Source organism: Salvelinus alpinus, chromosome 14 (assembly GCF_045679555.1).
Source record: "Salvelinus alpinus chromosome 14, SLU_Salpinus.1, whole genome shotgun sequence".
NCBI lineage: Eukaryota > Metazoa > Chordata > Actinopteri > Salmoniformes > Salmonidae > Salvelinus > Salvelinus alpinus.
Window position 1 is genome coordinate 54,436,552 of NC_092099.1, and position 23,855 is coordinate 54,460,406.

At 45.5% G+C, this 23,855-nt stretch overlaps 1 protein-coding gene across 7 annotated transcripts in view; it reads left to right on the plus strand.

Annotated features, from left to right (window-relative positions):
- sema5ba (sema domain, seven thrombospondin repeats (type 1 and type 1-like), transmembrane domain (TM) and short cytoplasmic domain, (semaphorin) 5Ba) overlaps positions 1-23,855 on the plus strand; it is a 296,903-nt gene that overhangs the window by 92,005 nt on the left and 181,043 nt on the right. For all 7 annotated transcript variants that reach the window (XM_071341852.1, XM_071341856.1, XM_071341857.1 and 4 more), the window contains one exon: positions 3,632-3,884. In XM_071341852.1, the coding sequence (XP_071197953.1) occupies positions 3,686-3,884 (199 nt within the window). In that variant the 5' untranslated portion in view covers positions 3,632-3,685. The remainder of the gene's footprint in view (positions 1-3,631; positions 3,885-23,855) is intronic.

The following is a 23,855-nucleotide window of genomic DNA, read 5'->3' on the forward strand; positions in this document are numbered from 1 at the left end:
GGTGTGTTTACGGACATATTCAATCAATCCTTATCCCAGTCTGCTGTTCCCACATGCTTCAAGAGGGCCACCATTGTTCCTGTTCCCAAGAAAGCTAAGGTAACTGAGCTAAACGACTACCGCCCCGTAGCACTCACTTCCGTCATCATGAAGTGCTTTGAGAGACTAGTCAAGGACCATATCACCTCCACCCTACCGGACACCCTAGACCCACTCCAATTTGCTTACCGACCCAATAGGTCCACAGACGACGCAATCGCAACCACACTGCACACTGCCCTAACCCATCTGGACAAGAGGAATACCCATGTGAGAATGCTGTTCATCGATTACAGCTCAGCATTTAACACCATAGTACCCTCCAAACTCGTCATCAAGCTCGAGACCCTGGGTCTCGACCCCGCCCTGTGCAACTGGGTCCTGGACTTCCTGACGGGCCGCCCCCAGGTGGTGAGGGTAGGTAACAACATCTCCACCCCGCTGATCCTCAACACTGGGGCCCCACAAGGGTGCGTTCTGAGCCCTCTCCTGTACTCCCTGTTCACCCACGACTGCGTGGCCATGCACGCCTCCAACTCAATCATCAAGTTTGCGGATGACACTACAGTGGTAGGCTTGATCACCAACAACGACGAGACGGCCTACAGGGAGGAGGTGAGGGCCCTCGGAGTGTGGTGTCAGGAAAATAACCTCATACTCAACGTCAACAAAACAAAGGAGATGATTGTGGACTTCAGGAAACAGCAGAGGGAGCACCCCCCTATCCACATCGACGGGTCAGTAGTGGAGAAGGTGGAAAGTTTTAAGTTCCTCGGTGTACACATCACGGACAAACTGAACTGGTCCACCCACACAGACAGCGTTGTGAAGAAGGCGCAGCAGCGCCTCTTCAACCTCAGGAGGCTGAAGAAATTCGGCTTGTCACCAAAAGCACTCACAAACTTCTACAGATGCACAATCGAGAGCATCCTGTCGGGCTGTATCACCGCCTGGTACGGCAACTGCTCCGCCCACAACCGTAAGGCTCTCCAGAGGGTAGTGAGGTCTGCAGAACGCATCACCAGGGGCAAACTACCTGCCCTCCAGGACACCTACACCACCCGATGTCACAGGAAGGCCATAAAGATCATCAAGGACAACAACCACCCAAGCCACTGCCTGTTCACCCCGCTATCATCCAGAAGGCGAGGTCAGTACAGGTGCATCAAAGCAGGGACCGAGAGACTGAAAAACAGCTTCTATCTCAAGGCCATCAGACTGTTAAACAGCCACCACTAACATTTAGCGGCCGCTGCCAACATACTGACTCAACTCCAGCCACTTTAAAAATGGGAATTGATGGAAATTATGTAAAAATGTACCACTAGCCACTTTAAGCAATGCCACTTAATACAATGTTTACATACCCTACATTACCCATCTCATATGTATATATACTGTACTCTATATCATCTACTGCATCTTGCCATCTTTATGCAATACATGTACCACTAGCCACTTTAAACTATGCCACTTTATGTTTACATACCCTACAGTACTCATCTCATATGTATATACCGTACTCTATACCATCTACTGCATCTGCCATGCCGTTCTGTACCACCACTCATTCATATATCTTTATGTACATATTCTTTATCCCTTTACACTTGTGTGTGTGTGTAAGGTAGTAGTGTGGAATTGTTAGGTTAGATTACTGTTGGTTATTACTGCATTGTCGGAACTAGAAGCACAAGCATTTCGCTACACTCGCATTAACATCTGCTAACCATGTGTATGTGACTAATACAATTTGATTTGATTTGATTTGATTTACAGGAACAATGGTGAGGTTTCTGCTCTGTCCCTGTACTACAGATTGCCCTTTAACCTTTGTAGCCTTCTGCACGGTGTGTTTAACTTGTCTAAAGTACGGTATCTTTAAAGCAAATTTAAAAAAACATTTTATTTGTATTTTTTTCTAGTTGAGTATATTATTTATATTGGTTTGTGTTGGCTTGTGTGTAAAACTGAATAAACAGAGTTTTCAAAAGAGATGCAGTGCCTTGAAATCTTTCAAATACTTCTAGCGTTTGCTTTAGCCTGCTATATTTTGCTATAGGTAAACTCAATCAAGCCCAGCTGAAGTTTTTGAAATTATTTCAGGTCTGTGCCATAATACCAAGGCTGCTTCAGCACTGTGAGCGGTGAGATGACTATCAGCTATTCATGTACGTCGTCTACTCAAAACAATTTTTACAAAAAATGATCTCTGTAGAGAGTAGCTGTGGAGTGCATCTTTCTTGTACTAAGTACATTTCTATGAGCCATAGATTTTAAGCACACAGGGGTCTGGTACATTGACTGGTGGAAACTTGCACCCCATTGAACAATCCACCACCCTCTTATTCAATTTTCCAACATTAATCAGCCATTAAATTAACTTCTGAGGTTTAATTGCGTACTTTGAATGATTATGGTGAGGTCAGGGTTAAGGTACTTCACAGACTTGGCTGCTCGTAGTCTCTCTCTCTCTCTCTCTCTCTCTCTCTCTCTCTCTCTCTCTCTCTCTCTCTCTCTCTCTCTCTCTCTCTCTCTCTCTCTCTCTCTCTCTCTCTCTCTCTCTCTCTCTCTCATATTGTGTACGCTTTATTCAAACAGTTGTGAAATCAGAGGGGAGATAAACAAGTGGGAGACTCAGGGTGGACAAGGGGGAGAAACAGGGTGGACAAGGGAGAGAAACAGGGTGGACAAGGGAGAGAAACATGGGCACAAGGGAGAGAAACATGGGCACAAGGGAGAGAAACATGGGCACAAGGGAGAGAAACAGGGGCACAAGGGAGAGAAACATGGGCACAAGGGAGAGAAACAGGGGCACAAGGGAGAGAAACAGGGGCACAAGGGAGAGAAACATGGGCACAAGGGAGAGAAACAGGGGCACAAGGGAGAGAAACATGGGCACAAGGGAGAGAAACAGGGTGGACAAGGGAGAGAAACAGGGGCACAAGGGAGAGAAACAGGGGCACAAGGGAGAGAAACATGGGCACAAGGGAGAGAAACAGGGGCACAAGGGAGAGAAACAGGGTGGACAAGGGAGAGAAACAGGGGCACAAGGGAGAGAAACAGGGGCACAAGGGAGAGAAACATGGGCACAAGGGAGAGAAACATGGGCACAAGGGAGAGAAACAGGGGCACAAGGGAGAGAAACAGGGTGGACAAGGGAGAGAAACAGGGGCACAAGGGAGAGAAACAGGGGCACAAGGGAGAGAAACAGGGGGACAAGGGAGAGAAACAGGGGCACAAGAGAGAGAAACATGGGCACAAGGGAGAGAAACAGGGGCACAAGGGAGAGAAACAGGGGCACAAGGGAGAGAAACAGGGGCACAAGGGAGAGAAACAGGGGCACAAGGGAGAGAAACAGGGGCACAAGGGAGAGAAACAGGGGCACAAGGGAGAGAAACAGGGGCACAAGGGAGAGAAACAGGGGCACAAGGGGGACAAACCGGGTGGACGTGGGGATCAAACCCCAGTCTCCAGGATTGTACATATATGTCAAGAACCAGAAGTATTACCACACAATCACAAGCTCTGCATGACATGTCTCCTCCTTTTTCTAACTTCCTCTCTTTCTTCCCTTCTTCTTTTCTCACAGTTGTATTCCAGAGGCCCACCTTGGCAGTTAGAGGAGAGGCTCCGCCCCATCACCATGATGGCAGCGTTGCCGCGGTACGCCACCCCCATGTCTGTGCCTGGCATGTTGCTCCTCCCCCTGCTCCTGCTGCCCCTCCCCATCGCGCTGTCCCAGAAACCCCTGCTCCTCTCCCCGCCCGACCCCACGCCCGCCCCCCTGTACCTTTCCCGGCCGGAGTGCACCCGGAGAGAGCACCCTGTGGTCACCTTCCAAGGTAAGTCATACTGGACACAAAACTCGTTACAGGACATGCATTTCTGGACATCCACACTGAAGGTCTCTTCTCTCACTACTGAAAACAAACTGGAATATTTAAGCAATAAGGCCCGAGGGGGTGTGGTATTTGGCCAATACCATGGCTAAGGACTGTTCCTATGCACAATGCAACGATGAGTGCCTGCATACAGCCCTTAGCCGTGGTATATTGGTCATATACCACATACACCCCCCCCCCACAAGGTGCCTTATTGCTATTATAAACTGATTACAAACGTAATTAGAGCAGTAAAAATAAATGTTTTGTCATACCCGTTGTATACATTCTAATATACCACGACTGTCAGCCAATCAGCATTCAGGGCTCGAACCACTAAGTTTATAATTGTACTTAGACCACTTTTGTTTACTACTAGTCTTTGACAGATCCTCCATGGCTTCTATAACCATAAGGACTTGGGATGATCTCACCTTTACATTCCAAGTGTTTTAAATGTCTGAGGGGGTGTTGGCCAAATGTGTTAGAAATGATTATTAGAATTATGTTCTAGATAATGGTTTCTCTAGGCTCTTCTTCTTGAACAAACGTTTGGATGAAATTGTGTGACCTAAGAATGTTTTGCCAAAGGGAAGAGTGTGAAACTGTACACCCATGATTCAATTATTGCAGACTCCAAGCCTAACAGGTTAGAGTGAGGAGCACCCCTTTGTACAGACAGGTTTTAAATCTCTCATATGACACTATACAGAGAGACAGAGAGATGCTTTATGTTGATGCCAGCCCCATTTGACAGAAACATCAGTCTTACAGGGAGATAAACACTTTTCATTTCCATCTGTCTGTCTGCCAGCTTCAATAATTCCAAACGTTGCATGGTTCACACACACACATACACACAAATCTGGACAGAGAGAACGTTGCGTTCAGTGATACCCTCCTATCTGCTCTGTTTATCTATGCAGTGGGGCATGAAACAAGGTGTTCTCCATAGTGAGAACTGTAAAAGATCATTTTGTTTAGACCAGAGAGAGAGAGAGAGAGAGAGAGAGAGAGAGAGAGAGAGAGAGAGAGAGAGAGAGAGAGAGAGAGAGAGAGAGAGAGAGAGAGAGAGAGAGAGAGAGAGAGAGAGAGAGAGGACATGCAGAGTGAAGGAGGGAGGATGAACACTGAAATTGCTGTATTTATTTCAGGACATGCAAGTGTTTTTGTTAGCCTTTCCAAGGGCCTTGACTAGATAGATTGGTGAAGAAATTCTGCTCAGTTTGGGGAAATAAAGAAAGAAAATAAAGAAATAGTGAAGTGATAGCTAGAGGGTTTCCTTATTATCGGAGATATGCCCAAACCTCTTAAAGCAATGGGTCATATGAACATTTCCTGGGGCCCCACCTGCTTTTTATTGCAGGGTACCATTCTGATGGTGTTTCTTTAGAGGCCAGTTTATCAATGTTATCATGAGGTCCTCCAGGGTCCAGGAAGAGGGCTTGAAGCCAAGGAGGACGCTTTTTTGCATCACAAAAAAACAAAGCCTATACGATTCACTCATTGATTTGAAATGTTAAAATGTTCCATTTACATCAAATTTGAAAAGTAGAAAAACAACAGGGGATACAGTTGAGACTATTTAATGTCAACATTTCAGCACAAGGCCATTCTCAATACTTTCTCAATATCTGTAATGTTAAAACACTGTGCAAAAACATTGAATCAATGTTATTTCCACAAAAGAAAAAATAAACTGTGATGCCGTTGAATCAACGTGAGAAACAGGTTGGATTTGTAGTCATCAACGTGAAAAAGGTTGGATTTGTAGTCATCAACGTGAAAAACAGGTTGGATTTGTAGTCATCAACGTGAGGGAATTATGTCTTTATTTCACTCACATTTGACCTAAATCCAATTTCATGGTGAAATGTTTTGTTGATTTAATGGTGGATTCACATTAGTTGACAAAAAAACAGACTAATGTTTGCACCCAGTGGGAAGTTGGCTGGATCAAAAACATCCTTCATCCTTTCACTCAGCATCATTCATACAAAGCTACACTATACAGTTGAAGTGGGAAGTTTACATACACTTAGGTTGGAGTCATTAAAACAAAAATATAACTGTTTGGCCATAATGACCATCGTTATGTTTGGAGGAAAAAGGGGATGCTTGCAAGCCGAAGAACACCATCCCAACCGTGAAGCACGGGGGTGGCAGCATCATGTTGTGGGGGTGCTTTGCTGCAGGAGGGAATGGTGCACTTCGTAAAATAGATGGCATCATGAGGTAGGAAAATTATGTGGCTATATTGAAGCAACATCTCAAGACATCAGTCAGGAAGTTCAAGCTTGGTCGCAAATGGGTATTCCAAATGGACAATGACCCCAAGCATACTTTCAAAGTTATGGCAAAATGGCTTAAGGACAACAAAGTCAAGGTATTGGAGTGGCCATAACAAAGCCCTGACCTCAATCCCATAGAGAGTTTGTGGGCAGAACTGAAAAAGCATGTGTGAGCAAGGAGGCCTACAAACCTGACTCAGTTACACCAGCTCTGTCAGGAGGAATGGGCCAAAATTCACCCAACTTATTGTGGGAAGCTTGTGGAAGGCTACCCGAAAAGTTTGACCCAAGTTAAACAATTTAAAGGAAATGCTACCAAATACTAATTGAGTGTTTGTAAACTTCTGACCCACTGGGAATGTGATGAAAGAAATAAAAGCTGTAATGAATCATTCTCTCTACTATTATTCTGACATGTCACATTCTTAAAATAAAGTGGTGATCCTACCTGACCTAAAACAGGGATTTTTTACTAGGATTAAATGTCAGGAATTGTGAAAAACTGAGTTTAAATGTATTTGGCTAAGGTGTATGTAAACTTCTGACTTCAACTGTATATAGATAAGTATGTGGACTCCCCTTCAAATTAGTGCATTTGGCTATTTCAGCCACAACTTTTGCTGACAGGTGTATAAAACTGAGCACACAGCCATGAAATCTCCATAGAAAAACATTGGCAGCAGAATGGCCTTACTGAAGAGCTCAGTGACTTTCAACATGGCACTGTCATAGGATGCTACCTTTCCAACAAGTCAGTTCGTCAAATTTCTCCCCTTCTAGAGCTGCCCCGGTCAACTGCATAAACATTGTCTGTCCTCAGTTGCAACACTCCCTATTGAGTTCCAAACTGCCTCTGGAAGCAACATCATCACAAGAACTGTTCGTCGGGAGCTTCATGAAGTGGGTTTTCATGGCTGTGCAGCTGATAACACAAGCCTAAGATCCCCATGCGCAATGCCAAGCGTCGGCTGGAGTGGTGTAAAGCTCGTCGCCATCGGACTCTGGAGCAGTGGAAACGCATCCTCTGGAGTGATGAATCACGCTTCACCATCTGGCAGTCCGACGGACAAATCTGGGTTTGGCAGATGCCAGGAGAACGCTACCTTCCTTAATGCATAGTGTCAACTGTAAAGTTTGGTCGATGAGGAATAATGGTCTGGGGCTGTTTTTCATGGTTCGGGCTAGGCCCCTTAGTTCCAGTGAAGGGAAATGTTAACGCTACAGCAGACAATGACATTCTAGACGATTCTGTGCTTCCAACTTTGTGGCATCAGTTTGGGGAAGGCCATTTTCTGTTTCAGCAAGACAACACCCCCGTGCACAAAGCGAGGTCCATACAGAAATGGTTTGTCGAGATAGTTGTGGAAGATCTTCACTGGCCTGCAAAGACCCCTGACCTCAACCCCATCGAACACCTTTGGGATGAATTGGAAGGCAGACTGCAAGCCAGGCCTAATCACCCAACATCAATGCCCGACCTTACTAATGCTCTTGTGGCTGCATGGAAGCAAGTCCCCGCAGCAATGTTCCAACATCTAGTGGAAAGCCTTCCCAGAAGAGTGGAGGCTGTTATGGCAGATCAGGGGGGACCAACTCTATATCAATGCCCATGATTTTGGAATGAGATGTTTGACAAGCAGGTGTCCACATACTTTTGGTCATGTAGTGTACCTTCAGACTGTGCTTACAGCTACACTACCAGATAATCCTTAGACTGCTGTCAGTGCTGCCTACTGCACATCAAAGGCATACAGTACCCACTTTAGAATGGCTCTATGGAGAGCAGATGGCCCATTTGCTTAGTATAGCTGGCATTATAACACTTGGAGGCACCAGCTATAGAAACCCCAGAACAATGAAGGTGTCAGCCTGAACCTGAGATTAGTCCCAGTGATTGATGAGTGTTTTATCGTAGAGTGGTGGAGCGGTCACTGAGCCCAGTCACCTGGTGGAGGGCCGTGGTGGGGCCCTTTTCATCTGACAGGGGTGGTGTGTGTGTATAGGGGGGTGTCAGGGTTAGTGGTATGTGTGAGTTTGCGTGTGTGTGTGTGTGTGTGTGTGTGTGTGTGTGTGTGTGTGTGTGTGTGTGTGTGTGTGTGTGTGTGTGTGTGTGTGTGTGTGTGTGTGTGTGTGTGTGTGTGTGTGTGTGTGTGTGTGTGTGTGTGTGTGGAGAGGGGTGTTAGGGTTAGTGGTGTGTGTGTGTGTGTGTGTGTGTGTGTGTGTGTGTGTGTGTGTGTGTGTGTGTGTGTGTGTGTGTGTGTGTGTGTGTGTGTGTGTGTGTGTGTGTGTGTGTGTGTGTGTGTGTGTGTGTGTGTGTGTGTGTGTGTGTGTGTGTGTGGAGAGGGGTGTTAGGGTTAGTGGTAGGAGGCCCCTCTGCTTTGAAAAGGCTAAAACGGACCTTGTGGTAGTGAGGCCCCTCCCACTAGGCATTGATGTAATTTCTACGTCTATTTTTGATTTACATTTGGTTGAGATGTCAACTATTGTGAATTCAATGTGAAATCAACAACACATTTCACCATGTTATTTGATTTAGGTTAAAAGCAGGGTAGAAAAAAAAAAGACAATTCAATCAGTTTTCCATGTTGATTCAACATCATCTGATTGAATTTTTGTTGTTGAAATGACGTGTAAACAACGTTGATGCAACCAGTTTTTGCCCAGTGGGCTGACTGTAGAGAGGAAAGGTCACAGTCACTGTGCAGTAATATGCTGTTGGAGGACTGGACACGTCATTGAGTTGTTGTTGGCCAAAGTGATGGTGATCATGGTCACAGCCCAGGTGTGGGAGAGAGAAACTGTATAAGGCTCTGTGGCTGGGTCATTATCACCTCTGTCCCAGTGGCCAGTATCACATCTCCTATCCTAATCTATCCATCAGACCAGGCCTGTAGGAGGAATAATCTAGTCTAGCAGAGGAGCGCCAGAGTATCAGTCCAGAATCAACTCCTCTCACATTCCATCCAGAGATCAGAGGAGAAATATCGCCTTGAGAGGCACGCAACCTCCATTCCTCCATCCATGTGGGCTGATCTCTCCTCTGAGCCTCCTGCTGATAGACTGGCTTGGTCTCAGATCAGCTTGTGATGCCTTGCGAACTCCTATGGCCATTGTCATGCCACGCTCATAGGAGTTGGCTATACAGCACAAACAGATTTGGGACCAGGCTAGCCCTGACCATCGTTAGGCTGTGTCTGAAATGGCACCCTACTCCCTAGTGTCTGGTCAACAATTGGGCACTGCATAGGGAATAGAGAGCCATTTCAGACATAGACCTAGTATGTCTGAACACGCACTACACCGTGGTCAGACTCAGGAATGATTCACTACACCGTGGTCAGACTCAGGAATGATTCACTACACCTTGGTCAGACTCAGGAATGATTCACTACACCATGGTCAGACTCAGGAATGATTCACTACACCGTGGTCAGACTCAGGAATGATTCACTACACCATGGTCAGACTCAGGAATGATTCACTACACCATGGTCAGACTCAGGAATGATTCACTACACCATGGTCAGACTCAGGCTTGATTCACTACACCATGGTCAGACTCAGGCTTGATTCACTACACCGTGGTCAGACTCAGGCTTGATTCACTACACCGTGGTCAGACTCAGGCTTGATTCACTACACCATGGTCAGACTCAGGAATGATTCACTACACCGTGGTCAGACTCAGGAATGATTCACTACACCATGGTCAGACTCAGGAATGATTCACTACACCATGGTCAGACTCAGGCTTGATTCACTACACCATGGTCAGACTCAGGCTTGATTCACTACACCGTGGTCAGACTCAGGCTTGATTCACTACACCGTGGTCAGACTCAGGCTTGATTCACTACACCGTGGTCAGACTCAGGCTTGATTCACTACACCATGGTCAGACTCAGGAATGATTCACTACACCGTGGTCAGACTCAGGAATGATTCACTACACCATGGTCAGACTCAGGAATGATTCACTACACCATGGTCAGACTCAGGCTTGATTCACTACACCATGGTCAGACTCAGGCTTGATTCACTACACCGTGGTCAGACTCAGGCTTGATTCACTACACCGTGGTCAGACTCAGGAATGATTCACTACACCATGGTCAGACTCAGGAATGATTCACTACACCGTGGTCAGACTCAGGCTTGATTCACTACACCGTGGTAAGACTCAGGAATGATTCACTACACCATGGTCAGACTCAGGCTTGATTCACTACACCATGGTCAGACTCAGGCTTGATTCACTACACCGTGGTCAGACTCAGGCTTGATTCACTACACCGTGGTCAGACTCAGGAATGATTCACTACACCATGGTCAGACTCAGGAATGATTCACTACACCGTGGTCAGACTCAGGCTTGATTCACTACACCGTGGTCAGACTCAGGAATGATTCACTACACCGTGGTCAGACTCAGGAATGATTCACTACACCATGGTCAGACTCAGGAATGATTCACTACACCGTGGTCAGACTCAGGAATGATTCACTACACCATGGTCAGACTCAGGAATGATTCACTACACCGTGGTCAGACTCAGGCTTGATTCACTACACCGTGGTCAGACTCAGGAATGATTCACTACACCGTGGTCAGACTCAGGATTAATTCACTACACCATGGACAGACTCAGGAATGATTCACTACACCATGGTCAGACTCAGGCTTGATTCACTACACCGTGGTCAGACTCAGGCTTGATTCACTACACCGTGGTCAGACTCAGGATTAATTCACTACACCATGGTCAGACTCAGGATTGATTCACTACACCATGGTCAGACTCAGGATTAATTCACTACACCGTGGCCAGACTCAGGAATGATTCACTACACCGTGGTCAGACTCAGGCTTGATTCACTACACCGTGGTCAGACTCAGGCTTGATTCACTACACCATGGTCAGACTCAGGATTAATTCACTACACCATGGTCAGACTCAGGATTAATTCACTACACCATGGTCAGACTCAGGGTTAATTCACTACACCATGGTCAGACTCAGGATTGATTGACTACACCATGGTCAGACTCAGGAAGGATTCACTACACCATGGTCAGACTCAGGTTTGATTCACTACACCATGGTCAGACTCAGGATTAATTCACTACACCATGGTCAGACTCAGGATTAATTCACAACACCATGGTCAGACTCAGGGTTAATTCACTACACCATGGTCAAACTCAGGATTGATTGACTACACCATGGTCAGACTCAGGAATGATTCACTACACCATGGTCAGACTCAGGCTTGATTCACTACACCATGGTCAGACTCAGGAATGATTCACTACACCATGGTCAGACTCAGGAATGATTCACTACACCATGGTCAGACTCAGGAATGATTCACTACACCATGGTCAGACTCAGGCTTGATTCACTACACCATGGTCAGACTCAGGAATGATTCACTACACCATGGTCAGACTCAGGAATGATTCACTACACCATGGTCAGACTCAGGAATGATTCACTACACCATGGTCAGACTCAGGGTTAATTCACTACACCATGGTCAGACTCAGGGTTGATTCAACCCACTGTGCAGCATGGCCCTGTTATCCATCCTGACCACAACTCCACCCACAGAGAAAATTGCAACTATTACAAGTTGGTTACCATGGTAATGGAAAGCAACAAGCTGCATTCGACTGCTATGGGTCCATTTCAGAGAGCAGTTGACCTGAAACCCACTGAGCTAACTGTACAATTCAGAGCAATTTGACCACTGAAATTATGATATCCACTGAGGTAGTGTGTAGTTTGGGAAATTAAGTAGTGTGTGTGGGTTGATATGGAAGAGGAGGCATTTTAGATTGCACATTTTCCTCTCAGAGGAATCTGCACTCTTAATAAAGCCAGGTCACCTGCTTCATAATCTCAGTGAACCAATTTGTATAGCCATCGTCCCTATCTTCCTCCTTCCTCTTCTCCCTCCCTCCCTCCCTCCCTCCCTCCCTCCCTCCCTCCCTCCCTCCCTCCCTCCCTCCCTCCCTCCCTCCCTCCCTCCCTCCCTTCTCTCCAGCTCCCTACTCACCTCTCCTCTCCTCTCTTCCTCCCTCCTCTTCTCTCCAGCTTCCTACCCACCTCTCCTCTCCTCTCTTCCTACCACCTCTTCCTCTCTCCTCCACCCTACCCACCTCTCCTGTCTTCTCTCCTCTCCTGTCCTGTCCTCTACTGTCCTCTCCTGTCCTGTCCTCTCCTGTCCTGTCCTGTCCTGTCCTGTCCGCTCAACCCAAAGTTGTGGACAGTGGATTGTATAGTCTGCTCGGGCAGGATTATCTCGCTATCAGCTCTCGTCCGGATAATGACGCTGTCGTTTAAGCCGTGTCGCCGCCCAAAGGGCCTCTTGAGAGAGAGATAGAGAGAGGTGTTCTCTGTTCTCCAAGCCGATGATAACTGATAGAAAAGGGAGGTGTGAAAGTTTGAGCCCCCGAAAGTTTGAGCCCCCGGTGTGTGATTTTACTGGTCCTGATTGTCCTGTGATATCAGAGGCTGGCGGTGGATGGATCCATCAGTTACTGTGTTGAATGTTTCTCCATCTCTTCAGTTCTCCTCAGAATGTCGATTAGCAGGCTGCTAGTGGGGATGCTGCTGTGGTTAACAGGCTGCTATTGGGGATGCTGCTGTGGTTAACAGGCTGCTAGCGGGGATGTTGCTGTGGTTAACAGGCTGCTAGTGGGGATGCTGCTGTGGTTAACAGGCTACTAGTAGGGATGCTGCTGTGGTTAACAGGCTGCTAGCGGGGATGCTGCTGTGGTTAACAGGCTGCTAGCGGGGATGCTGCTGTGGTTAACAGGCTGCTAGTGGGGATGCTGCTGTGGTTAACAGGCTGCTACTGGGGATGCTGATGTGGTTAACAGGCTGCTAGTGGGGATGCTGCTGTGGTTAACAGGCTGCTAGTGGGGATGCTGCTGTGGTTAACAGGCTGCTAGCGGGGATGCTGCTGTGGTTAACAGGCTGCTAGCGGGGATGTTGCTGTGGTTAACAGGCTACTAGTAGGGATGCTGCTGTGGTTAACAGGCTACTAGTAGGGATGCTGCTGTGGTTAACAGGCTGCTAGTAGGGATGCTGATGTGGTTAACAGGCTGCTAGTAGGGATGATGCTGTGGTTAACAGGCTACTAGTAGGAATGCTGCTGTGGTTAACAGGCTACTAGTAGGGATGCTGCTGTGGTTAACATGCTGCTAGTAGGGATGCTGCTGTGGTTAACAGGCTGCTAGTGGGGATGCTGCTGTGGTTAACAGGCTACTAGTAGGGATGCTGCTGTGGTTAACAGGCTACTAGTAGGGATGCTGCTGTGGTTAACAGGCTGCTAGTGGGGATGCTGCTGTGTTTAACAGGCTGCTAGTAGGGATGCTGCTGTGGTTAATAGGCTGCTAGTGGGGATGCTGCTGTGGTTAACAGGCTGCTAGTAGGGATGCTGCTGTGGTTAACAGGCTGCTAGTAGGGATGCTGCTGTGGTTAATAGGCTGCTAGTAGGGATGCTGCTGTGGTTAACAGGCTGCTAGTAGGGATGCTGCTGTGGTTAACAGGCTGCTAGTAGGGATTCTGCTGGGGTTAACAGGCTGCTAGCGGGGATGCTGCTGTGGTTAACAGGCTGCTATTAGGGATGCTGCTGGGGTAAACAGGCTGCTAGTGGGGATGCTGCTGTGGTTAACAGGCTGCTAGTGGGGATGCTGCTGTGGTTAACAGGCTGCTAGCGGGGATGTTGCTGTGGTTAACAGGCTACTAGTAGGGATGCTGCTGTGGTTAACAGGCTACTAGTAGGGATGCTGCTGTGGTTAACAGGCTGCTAGTAGGGATGCTGATGTGGTTAACAGGCTGCTAGTAGGGATGATGCTGTGGTTAACAGGCTACTAGTAGGAATGCTGCTGTGGTTAACAGGCTACTAGTAGGGATGCTGCTGTGGTTAACATGCTGCTAGTAGGGATGCTGCTGTGGTTAACAGGCTGCTAGTGGGGATGCTGCTGTGGTTAACAGGCTACTAGTAGGGATGCTGCTGTGGTTAACAGGCTACTAGTAGGGATGCTGCTGTGGTTAACAGGCTGCTAGTGGGGATGCTGCTGTGTTTAACAGGCTGCTAGTAGGGATGCTGCTGTGGTTAATAGGCTGCTAGTGGGGATGCTGCTGTGGTTAACAGGCTGCTAGTAGGGATGCTGCTGTGGTTAACAGGCTGCTAGTAGGGATGCTGCTGTGGTTAATAGGCTGCTAGTAGGGATGCTGCTGTGGTTAACAGGCTGCTAGTAGGGATGCTGCTGTGGTTAACAGGCTGCTAGTAGGGATTCTGCTGGGGTTAACAGGCTGCTAGCGGGGATGCTGCTGTGGTTAACAGGCTGCTATTAGGGATGCTGCTGGGCCTGCATGTCTTTAATCCACTGATGGGCTATCATAAGGAGGAAGGAGGAAATGGAGGAGGAAGGAGGAAATGGATGTATGGAGGGGAAAAAGTTTGGGTTTTATTGCCACTTTGGTTGAGTTGAAGGTAGTGGGAGCTACCTCTCTCTCTCTCTCTACACCAACCACCACTACCACCACACACACACACCCGCTCCCTGCCCTGGATGTTTTCTGAGAAGATACCTCCTTTCAAGTTTCTGCCTGGCTGGCTGCTTGGTCTACCGATTACCCCTCTGGTCCTGAGTGTGTCCTCCTAGACCTGTGTGTGTTGTCAGTCCAGTCCAGCCCTCTCTCTCCCCCCTCTGCAGTAGCTCCGACAGACACTGTGTCCCTTTTCTCCATTATCCCTGCTCATTCTGGAGGAGGGATGTGCTTCACTGAGGCATAGCAGCCCTCTATTCTCCAGCAACACCCCCCCCCCCCCCCCCCCCCACAACACACACACACACACCAAAACAAACCACATGAAAATCCAAGGGAAATCCACCAAGCAAGGGGAAGAGCGGAGAAGAGGGGGAGACAAAACACAATAAAAAAAAATTGTGTGGAATTTTGGATAAGCTGAAGCAATCTGCTGTGTCTGATAAAATCCTGGGGGCTCCGGAGAGAGTAAGGGAGGGGAGGGAGAGAAAGAGAGGGAGGGAGGGAGAGGAAGAAAGGGAGAGAAGGAGGGAGGAGAGATAGAATAGGAGATGGGGAGAGAGAGAGAGAGAGAGAGAGAGAGAGAGAGAGAGAGAGAGAGAGAGAGAGAGAGAGAGAGAGAGAGAGAGAGAGAGAGAGAGAGAGAGAGAGAGAGAGAGAGAGAGAGAGAGAGAGAGAGAGAGAGAGAGAGAGAGAGAGAGAGAGAGAGACCCTGAGTTGGAGAAGAGAATGAGAATGGAAGATCATCTGGCAGAGCAGGAAGCATCTGATTCCTTCAGGCTTAAAGTTTGTCTGGGACATTTGGATCATTGTTATTTCATGCAACAGATGCTGCAGCTTTCCTGATACACCACTGTTCATTGAATCTGTCCAAAGGGATGCTTTCTCAGTCCTACCATGTTAGTAGCCATGATAATAGTACTTAGTATGTGGTTAAAACGTCCATTCATTCAATCAGATATACATCGGTGAAATACAGTATAATTTGCATAAACAAGGCCCTGCCATCTAACCCTTATATTGTCTACACGGTAGCTATTTCACACGTTTGAGTCTGTGATGACAGACAGGTGCCTTCAACACAATATGTGTAATTCATAACTCATTTGCTAGTTAGCCCCTGAGGGGAGCAATCAACACCATGCTCAATTAAAATACTAATGAGAAAAAGCATTGTTGATATTTGTTTTCTGTTCTAACAAGAATGTACTGTAATTAAGTAAACAGTTCTACCCCCAGAAGCCAAACTATTTACATTTTAGTCATTTAGCAGACGCTCTTAAATAGAGTGACTTACAGGAGCAATTAGAGTCCAAGTACCTTGCTCAAGGGCACATCGACAGATTTTCACCTAGTCGGCTCGGGGATTAGAACAAGCGACCTTTCGGTTACTGGTCTAACGCTCTTAAATGCTAGGCTCTCTGTTGCCCCTAAACTATAACATAAGATTCCAAACGTTAAATAAAGTTTCAAATCAAATCAAACTTTGTCACATGCGCCGAATACAATAAGTGTAGACTGTAGACCTTACCGTGAAATTCTTACTTACAAGCCCTTAACGAACAGTGCAGTTCAAGAGTTAAGAAAATATTTACCAAATAGACTAAAGTAAAAAAAATAAAAATAAAAAAGTAACACAATAAAATAACAATAACGAGGCTATATACAGGGGGTACCGGTACCGAGTCAGTGTGCAGGGGTACAGGTTAGTTGAGGTAATTTGTACATGTATGTTGGGGTGAAGTGACTATGCATAGATAATGAACAGCGAGTAGCAGCAGTGTACAAAAGGGAGGGGGGTGGTCAATGTAAATAGTCTGTGGAGATTTTATTAATTGTTCAGTAGTCTTATGGCTTGGGGGTAAAAGCTGTTGAGGAGCCTTTTGGTCCTAGACTTGGCGCTCCAGTACAGCTCGCCGTGCGGTAGCAGAGAAAACAGTCTGACTAGAGTCTCTGACAATTTTATGGGCTTTCTTCTGACACCGCCTATTATATTGGTCCTGGATGGCAAGAAGCTTGAACCCAGTGATGTACTGGGCTGTACGCAGTACCCTCTGTAGCGCCTTACGGTCAGATGCCGAGCAGTTGCCATACCAGGCGGTGATGCAACTGGTCAGGATGCTCTCGATGGTGCAGCTGTAGAACCTTTTGAGGATCTGGGGACTCTTGCCAAATCTTTTCAGTCTCCTGAGGGGAAAAGGTTTTGTCGTGCCCTCTTCATGACTGTCTTAGTATGTTTGGACTAGAGGTCGACCGATTATGATTTTTCAACGCCGATACCGATACCGATTATTGGAGGGCCAAAAAAGCCGATACCGATTAATCGGACGATTTTTTAAATGACAATTACAAGAATACTGAATGAACACTTATTTTAACTTAACATCAATAAAATCAATTTAGCCTCAAATAAATAATTAAACATGTTCAATTTGTTTTAAATAATGCAGAAACAAAGTGTTGGAGAAGAAAGTAAAAGTGCAATATGTGCCATGTAAAAAAGCTAAAGTTTAAGTTCCTTACTCAGAACATGAGAACATATGAAAGCTGGTGGTTCCTTTTAACATGAATCTTCAATATTCCCAGGTAAGAAGTTTTAGGTTGTAGTTATTATAGGAATTATAGGACGATTTCTCTCTATACGATTTGTATTTCATATACCTTTGACTATTGGATGTTCTTATAGGCACTTTAGTATTGCCAGTGTAACAATATAGCTTCCGTCCCTCTCCTCACCCCTACCTGGGCTCGAACCAGGAACACATCGACAACAGCCACACTCGAAGCAGCGTTTACCAATGCAGAGCAAGGGGAACAACTACTCCAAGTCTCAGAGCGAGTGACGTTTGAAACGCTATTAGCGCGCACCCCACTAACTAGCTAGCCATTTCACAGTGGTTACACCAGCCTAATCTCGGGAGTTGAATGGCTTGAAGTCATAAACAGTTCAATGCTTGAAGCATTGCGAAGAGCTGCTGGCAAAAGGCTTTCAGTGAAATACGGAACCGTTCCGTATTTTATCTAACGGATGGCATCCCTAAGTCTAAATATTGCTGTTACATTGTACAACCTTCAAAGTTATGTCATAATTATGTACAATTCTTGCAAATTAATTACGGCCTTTGTTAGGAATAAATGGATTTCACACAGTTCGCAATGAACCAGGCGGCCCAAACTGCTGCATATACCCTGACTGCTTGCACGGAACACAAGAGAAATGACGCTTGTTAAATGTTAAATGCGCTTGTTAAATCATCACCCGTTTGCTGAAGTATGCTGTGATTCAATGAGAAATTAACTTTTACTTGGTACTCATCCCGGATCCGGGAGCACCTCCCACAGTAAAAAAGCTGACTAGCATAGCCTAGCATAGCGTCACAAGTAAATACAAGCATCTAAATATCATTAAATCACAAGTCCAAGACACCAGATGAAAGATACAGATCTTGTGAATCCAGCCATCATTTCTGATTTTTAAAATGTTTTACAGGGAAGACACAATATGTAAATCTATTAGCTAACCACGTTAGCAAAAGACACCACTTTTTTTACTCCACCAGTTTTTTACTCCATCAGTAGCTATCACTAATTCGACTAAATAAAGATATATATAGCCACTAACCAAGAAACAACTTCATAAGATGACAGTCTGATAACATATTTATGGTATAGGATATGTTTTTTTAGAAAAATGTGCATTTTTCAGGTATAAATCACAGTTCTACATTGCAGCTGCAATCTGAAATAGCGTTGGAAGCAGCCGGAATAATTACAGAGACCGACGTCAATTACCAAAATACTCATCCTAAAACATTTCTGAAAAATACACAGCCTACAGCAATTGAAAGACAAAGATCTTGTGAATCCAGACAATATTTCAGATTTTGTAAGTGTTTTACAGGGAAGACACAATATGTAAATCTATTAGCTAACCACGATAGCAAAAGACACAACTTTTTTTCTCCACAATTTTTTTCCTGCATCAGTAGCTATCACTAATTTGACTAAATAAAGATATACAGTGGGGAGAACAAGTATTTGATACACTGCCGATTTTGCAGGTTTTCCTACTTACAAAGCATGTAGAGGTCTGTCATTTTTATCATAGGTACACTTCAACTGTGAGAGACGGAATCTAAAACAAAAATCCAGAAAATCACATTGTATGATTTTTAAGTAATTAATTTGCATTTTATTGCATGACATAAGTATTTGATCACCTACCAACCAGTAAGAATTCCGGCTCTCACAGACCTGTTAGTTTTTCTTTAAGAAGCCCTCCTGTTCTCCACTCATTACCTGTATTAACTGCACCTGTTTGAACTCGTTACCTGTATAAAAGACACCTGTCCACACACTCAATCAAACAGACTCCAACCTCTCCACAATGGCCAAGACCAGAGAGCTGTGTAAGGACATCAGGGATAAATTGTAGACCTGTACAAGGCTGGGATGGGCTACAGGACAATAGGCAAGCAGCTTGGTGAGAAGGCAACAACTGTTGGCACAATTATTAGAAAATGGAAGAAGTTCAAGATGACGGTCAATCACCCTCGGTCTGGGGCTCCATGCAAGATCTCACCTCGTGGGGCATCAATGATCATGAGGAATGTGAGGGATCAGCCCAGAACTACACGGCAGGACCTGGTCAATGACCTGAAGAGAGCTGGGACCACAGTCTCAAAGAAAACCATTAGTAACACACTACGCCGTCATGGATTAAAATCCTGCAGCGCACGCAAGGTCCCCCTGCTCAAGCCAGCGCATGTCCAGGCCCGTCTGAAGTTTGCCAATGACCATCTGGATGATCCAGAGGAGGAATGGGAGAAGGTCATGTGGTCTGATGAGACAAAAATAGAGCTTTTTGCTCTAAACTCCACTCGCCGTGTTTGGAGGAATAGAAGGATGAGTACAACCCCAAGAACACCATCCCAACCGTGAAGCATGGAGGTGGAAACATCATTCTTTGGGGATGCTTTTCTGCAAAGGGGACAGGACGACTGCACCGTATTGAGGGGAGGATGGACGGGGCCATGTATCGCGAGATCTTGACCAACAACCTCCTTCCCTCAGTAAGAGCATTGAAGATGGGTCGTGGCTGGGTCTTCCAGCATGACAACGACCCGAAACACACAGCCAGGGCAACTAAGGAGTGGCTCCGTAAGAAGCATCTCAAGGTCCTGGAGTGGCCTAGCCAGTCTCCAGACCTGAACCCAATAGAAAATCTTTGGAGGGAGCCGAAAGTCCGTATTGCCCAGCGACAGCCCCGAAACCTGAAGGATCTGGAGAAGGTCTGTATGGAGGAGTGGGCCAAAATCCCTGCTGCAGTGTGTGCAAACCTGGTCAAGAACTACAGGAAACGTATGATCTCTGTAATTACAAACTAAGGTTTCTGTACCAAATATTAAGTTCTGCTTTTCTGATGTATCAAATACTTATGTCATGCAATAAAATGCAAATTAATTACTTAAAAATCATACAATGTGATTTTCTGGATTTTTGTTTTAGATTCCTTCTCTCACAGTTGAAGTGTACCTATGATAAAAATTACAGACCTCTACATGCTTTGTAAGTAGGAAAACCTGCAAAATCGTCAGTGTATCAAATACTTGTTCTCCCCACTGTATATAGCCACTAACCAAGAAACAACTTCATAAGATGACAGTCTGATAACATATTTATGGTATAGGATATGTTTTTTTAGAAAAATGTGCATTTTTCAGGTATAAATCACAGTTGTACATTGCAGCTGCAATCTGAAATAGCGTTGGAAGCAGCCGGAATAATTACAGAGACCGACGTCAATTACCAAAATACTCATCCTAAAACATTTCTGAAAAATACACAGCCTACAGCAATCGAAAGACACAGATCTTGTGAATCCAGACAATATTTCAGATTTTCTAAGTGTTTTACAGCGAAAACACAATATATCGTTATATTAGCATACCACATGAGCTAACATCACACCAGCATTAAATCAAGGCAAAAGGGGCGATAACGTTATCGCCACCAAAATATATTAATTTTTTCACTAACCTTCTCAGAATTCTTCAGATGACAGTCCTGTAACATCATATTACACAATGCATATAGAGTTTGTTCGAAAATGTGCATATTTAGCATCACAAATCGTGGTTATGCAATGTAATCTGTCAAAACATGGCATGCATTCGGGCCGGCGCCATCTTGGAAAGGCACCTATGTTTACGATTATTTATCGATTAGATTGACAAAAAAAATACAGGTTGGACAGCTAATGAAAGATGCATTGGTTATTAATGCAACCGCTGATTTAGATTTTTAAAATTTACGTTACTAGACATACATTGTGAGTTACAGCCAGACTAGTGCCGCAAAAAATGGCTGACAACTGCGTTTACATTTTTCCACATAAATACGGAATAAAATGATAAATAACTCTTACTTTTGGACGAGCTTCCATCAGTATCTTGGGCAATGTGTCCTTTGTCCAAAAGAATCGTTGCTTTGTTGTAAAACGACCTCCTCAACTTCGGAACTAGCAGCTAACGATAGCTACACGGCACACACATGCCCAAATCCTCAAACGCAATACTAAGGAAATTCAGAAAAATAGCAATATACTCGCATAAACTGATATAAATCGGTTTCAAATAACTTCGTTATGATGTTTCTAACACCTATATCGAATTAAATCACAGACGGATATATCTTTGATCAATAACGAGAGCTTTTGAGCATGCGATTCTGATGTCCTCCCTTGCGTCCTGGCCAGCGTCCAAAAGAAGGGACATCTCACTCCATTCCCTTTTATAAACTCTGACAAACACGTAGAGACACCATTCCACTTCTCATTGGTTACTGACATCCAGGGGAAGGCGGTTCATGTCAAGCCATAGGGTACACACAGAGTTTTAAACTGATCCGAGATCAGAGACTATTTTTCAGAGCTTCGCATGTTCTGTCATTAGTTTCGCTGTAGAAAGAGTTCTGGTTCACCCACAGACATAATTCAAACGGTTTTAGAAACTAGAGATTGTTTTCTATCCAATAGTAATAATAATATGCATATTGTACGAGCAAGAATTGAGTACGAGGCAGTTTAATTTGGAAATGTAAAAAAATAAATAATGCTAACAGCTCCCCCTATTGACAAAAGGTTTTAACAGGCACCGCATCGATTATATGCAACGCAGGACACACTAGATAAACTAGTAATATCATCAACCATGTGTAGTTAACTAGTGATTATGTTAAGATTGATTGTTTTTCATAAGATAAGTTTAATGCTAGCTAGCAACTTACCTTGGCTTCTTGCTGCCTTCGCGTAACAGGAAGGTTGCAAAAACGAATCCCCGAGCTGACGAGGTAAAAATCTGTCGTTCTGCCCCTGAACAAGGCAGTTAACCCACCGTTCCGAGGCCGTCATTGAAAATAAGAATGTGTTCTTAACTGACTTGCCTAGTTAAATAAAGGTGTAAAAAAATAAAAACGATTACCGATTGTTATGAAAACTTGAAATCTTTGTCTTGCTCACATTGAGGGAGAGGTTGTTGTCCTGACACCACACTGCCAGTTCTCTGACCTCCTCCCTATAGGCCGTCTCATCGTTGTCGGTGATCAGGCCTACCACTGTTGTGTCGTCAGCAAACGTAATGACGGTGTTGGAGTCGTGTTTGGCCACACAGTTGTGGGTGAACAGGGAGTACAGGAGGGCACAAAGTACACACCCCTGAGGGACCCCAGTGTTATGGATCAGCGTGGTGGACGTGTTGTTTCCTACTCTTACCACCTGGGGGCGGCCCGTCAGGAAGTCCAGGATCCAGTTGCAGAGGGAGGTGTTTAGTCCCAGAGTCCTTAGGTTAGTGATGAACTTCGTGGGCACTATGGTGTTGAACTCTGAGCTGTAGTCAATGAACAGCATTCTCACACAGGTGTTCCTTTTGTCCAGGTGGGAAAGGGCAGTGTGGAGTGTTATTGAGATTGCGTAATCTGTGGATCTGTTGGGGTCGTATGCGAATTGGAGTGGGTCTAGGGTGTCTGGGAGGATGCTGTTGATGTGAGCCATGACCAGCCTTTCAAAGCACTTAAGTTGGCTACCAACATGAGTGGTACGGGGCAGTAATCATTTAGGCAGGTTACCTTCGCTTCCTTGGGCACAGGGACTATGGTGGTCTGCTTGAAACATGTAGGTATTACAGACTCGGTCAGGGAGAGGTTGAAAATGTCAGTGAAGACACTTGACAGTTGGTCCGAGCATGCTTTGAGTACACGTCCTGGTAATCCGTCTGGCCCAGCGGCTTTGTGAATGTTGACAAATGTCTGGTAGGCTCGCATCACTGGGCAGCTCGCGTCTGGGTTTCCCTTTGTAGTCCGTAATAGTTTTCGAGCCCTGCCACATCCGACGAGCGTCAGAGTCGGTGTTGTAGGATTCAATCTTAATCCTGTATTGACGCTTTGCTTGTTAGATGATTCGTCTGAGGGCATAGCAGGATTTCTTATAAGCGTCCGGATTAGTCTTCCGCTTCTTGAAAGTGGCAGCTCTAGCCTTTAGCTCGATGCGGATGTTGCTTGTAATCCATGGCTTCTGGTTGGGATATGAATGTTCGGTCATTGTGGGGACAACGTTTTCGATGCATTTATTGATAAAGCCGTTTGGATTCCAAGGTTATCGGACCGACCCCTAGGTCAACTGCCAGTGGTTTGTTATGGTTTGTTTTGCATTTAGGGATTTAAACATCAACAAACGGCATTAACTAACTGACGAGGCCTGAGCAGAACTGAGAGAAAACATCCTCATCTCTCTCTCTCTCATTCTAATTAAACTGGGGTGATTTGATTTGAATCCTGAAAAGATGAGTTGTCTATAATCTCCTATTATATATTCATTAAAAAGCTTTGCACTCTGTTCTGCTACAGGGCCCTACCAGGTCCTTTCTTTCTGAAGGATATCTGGGGTCACACTAACACAACAGCCATCACAGAGTAGACCCCTTCACTAGATAGGACTAGTCATCAGGATCAACAAATTGCATGCCTCTTAAACTGTGTTTCCATCAGAGCCGTGATGCCCATCTGATAGTAGCCATCTCAAC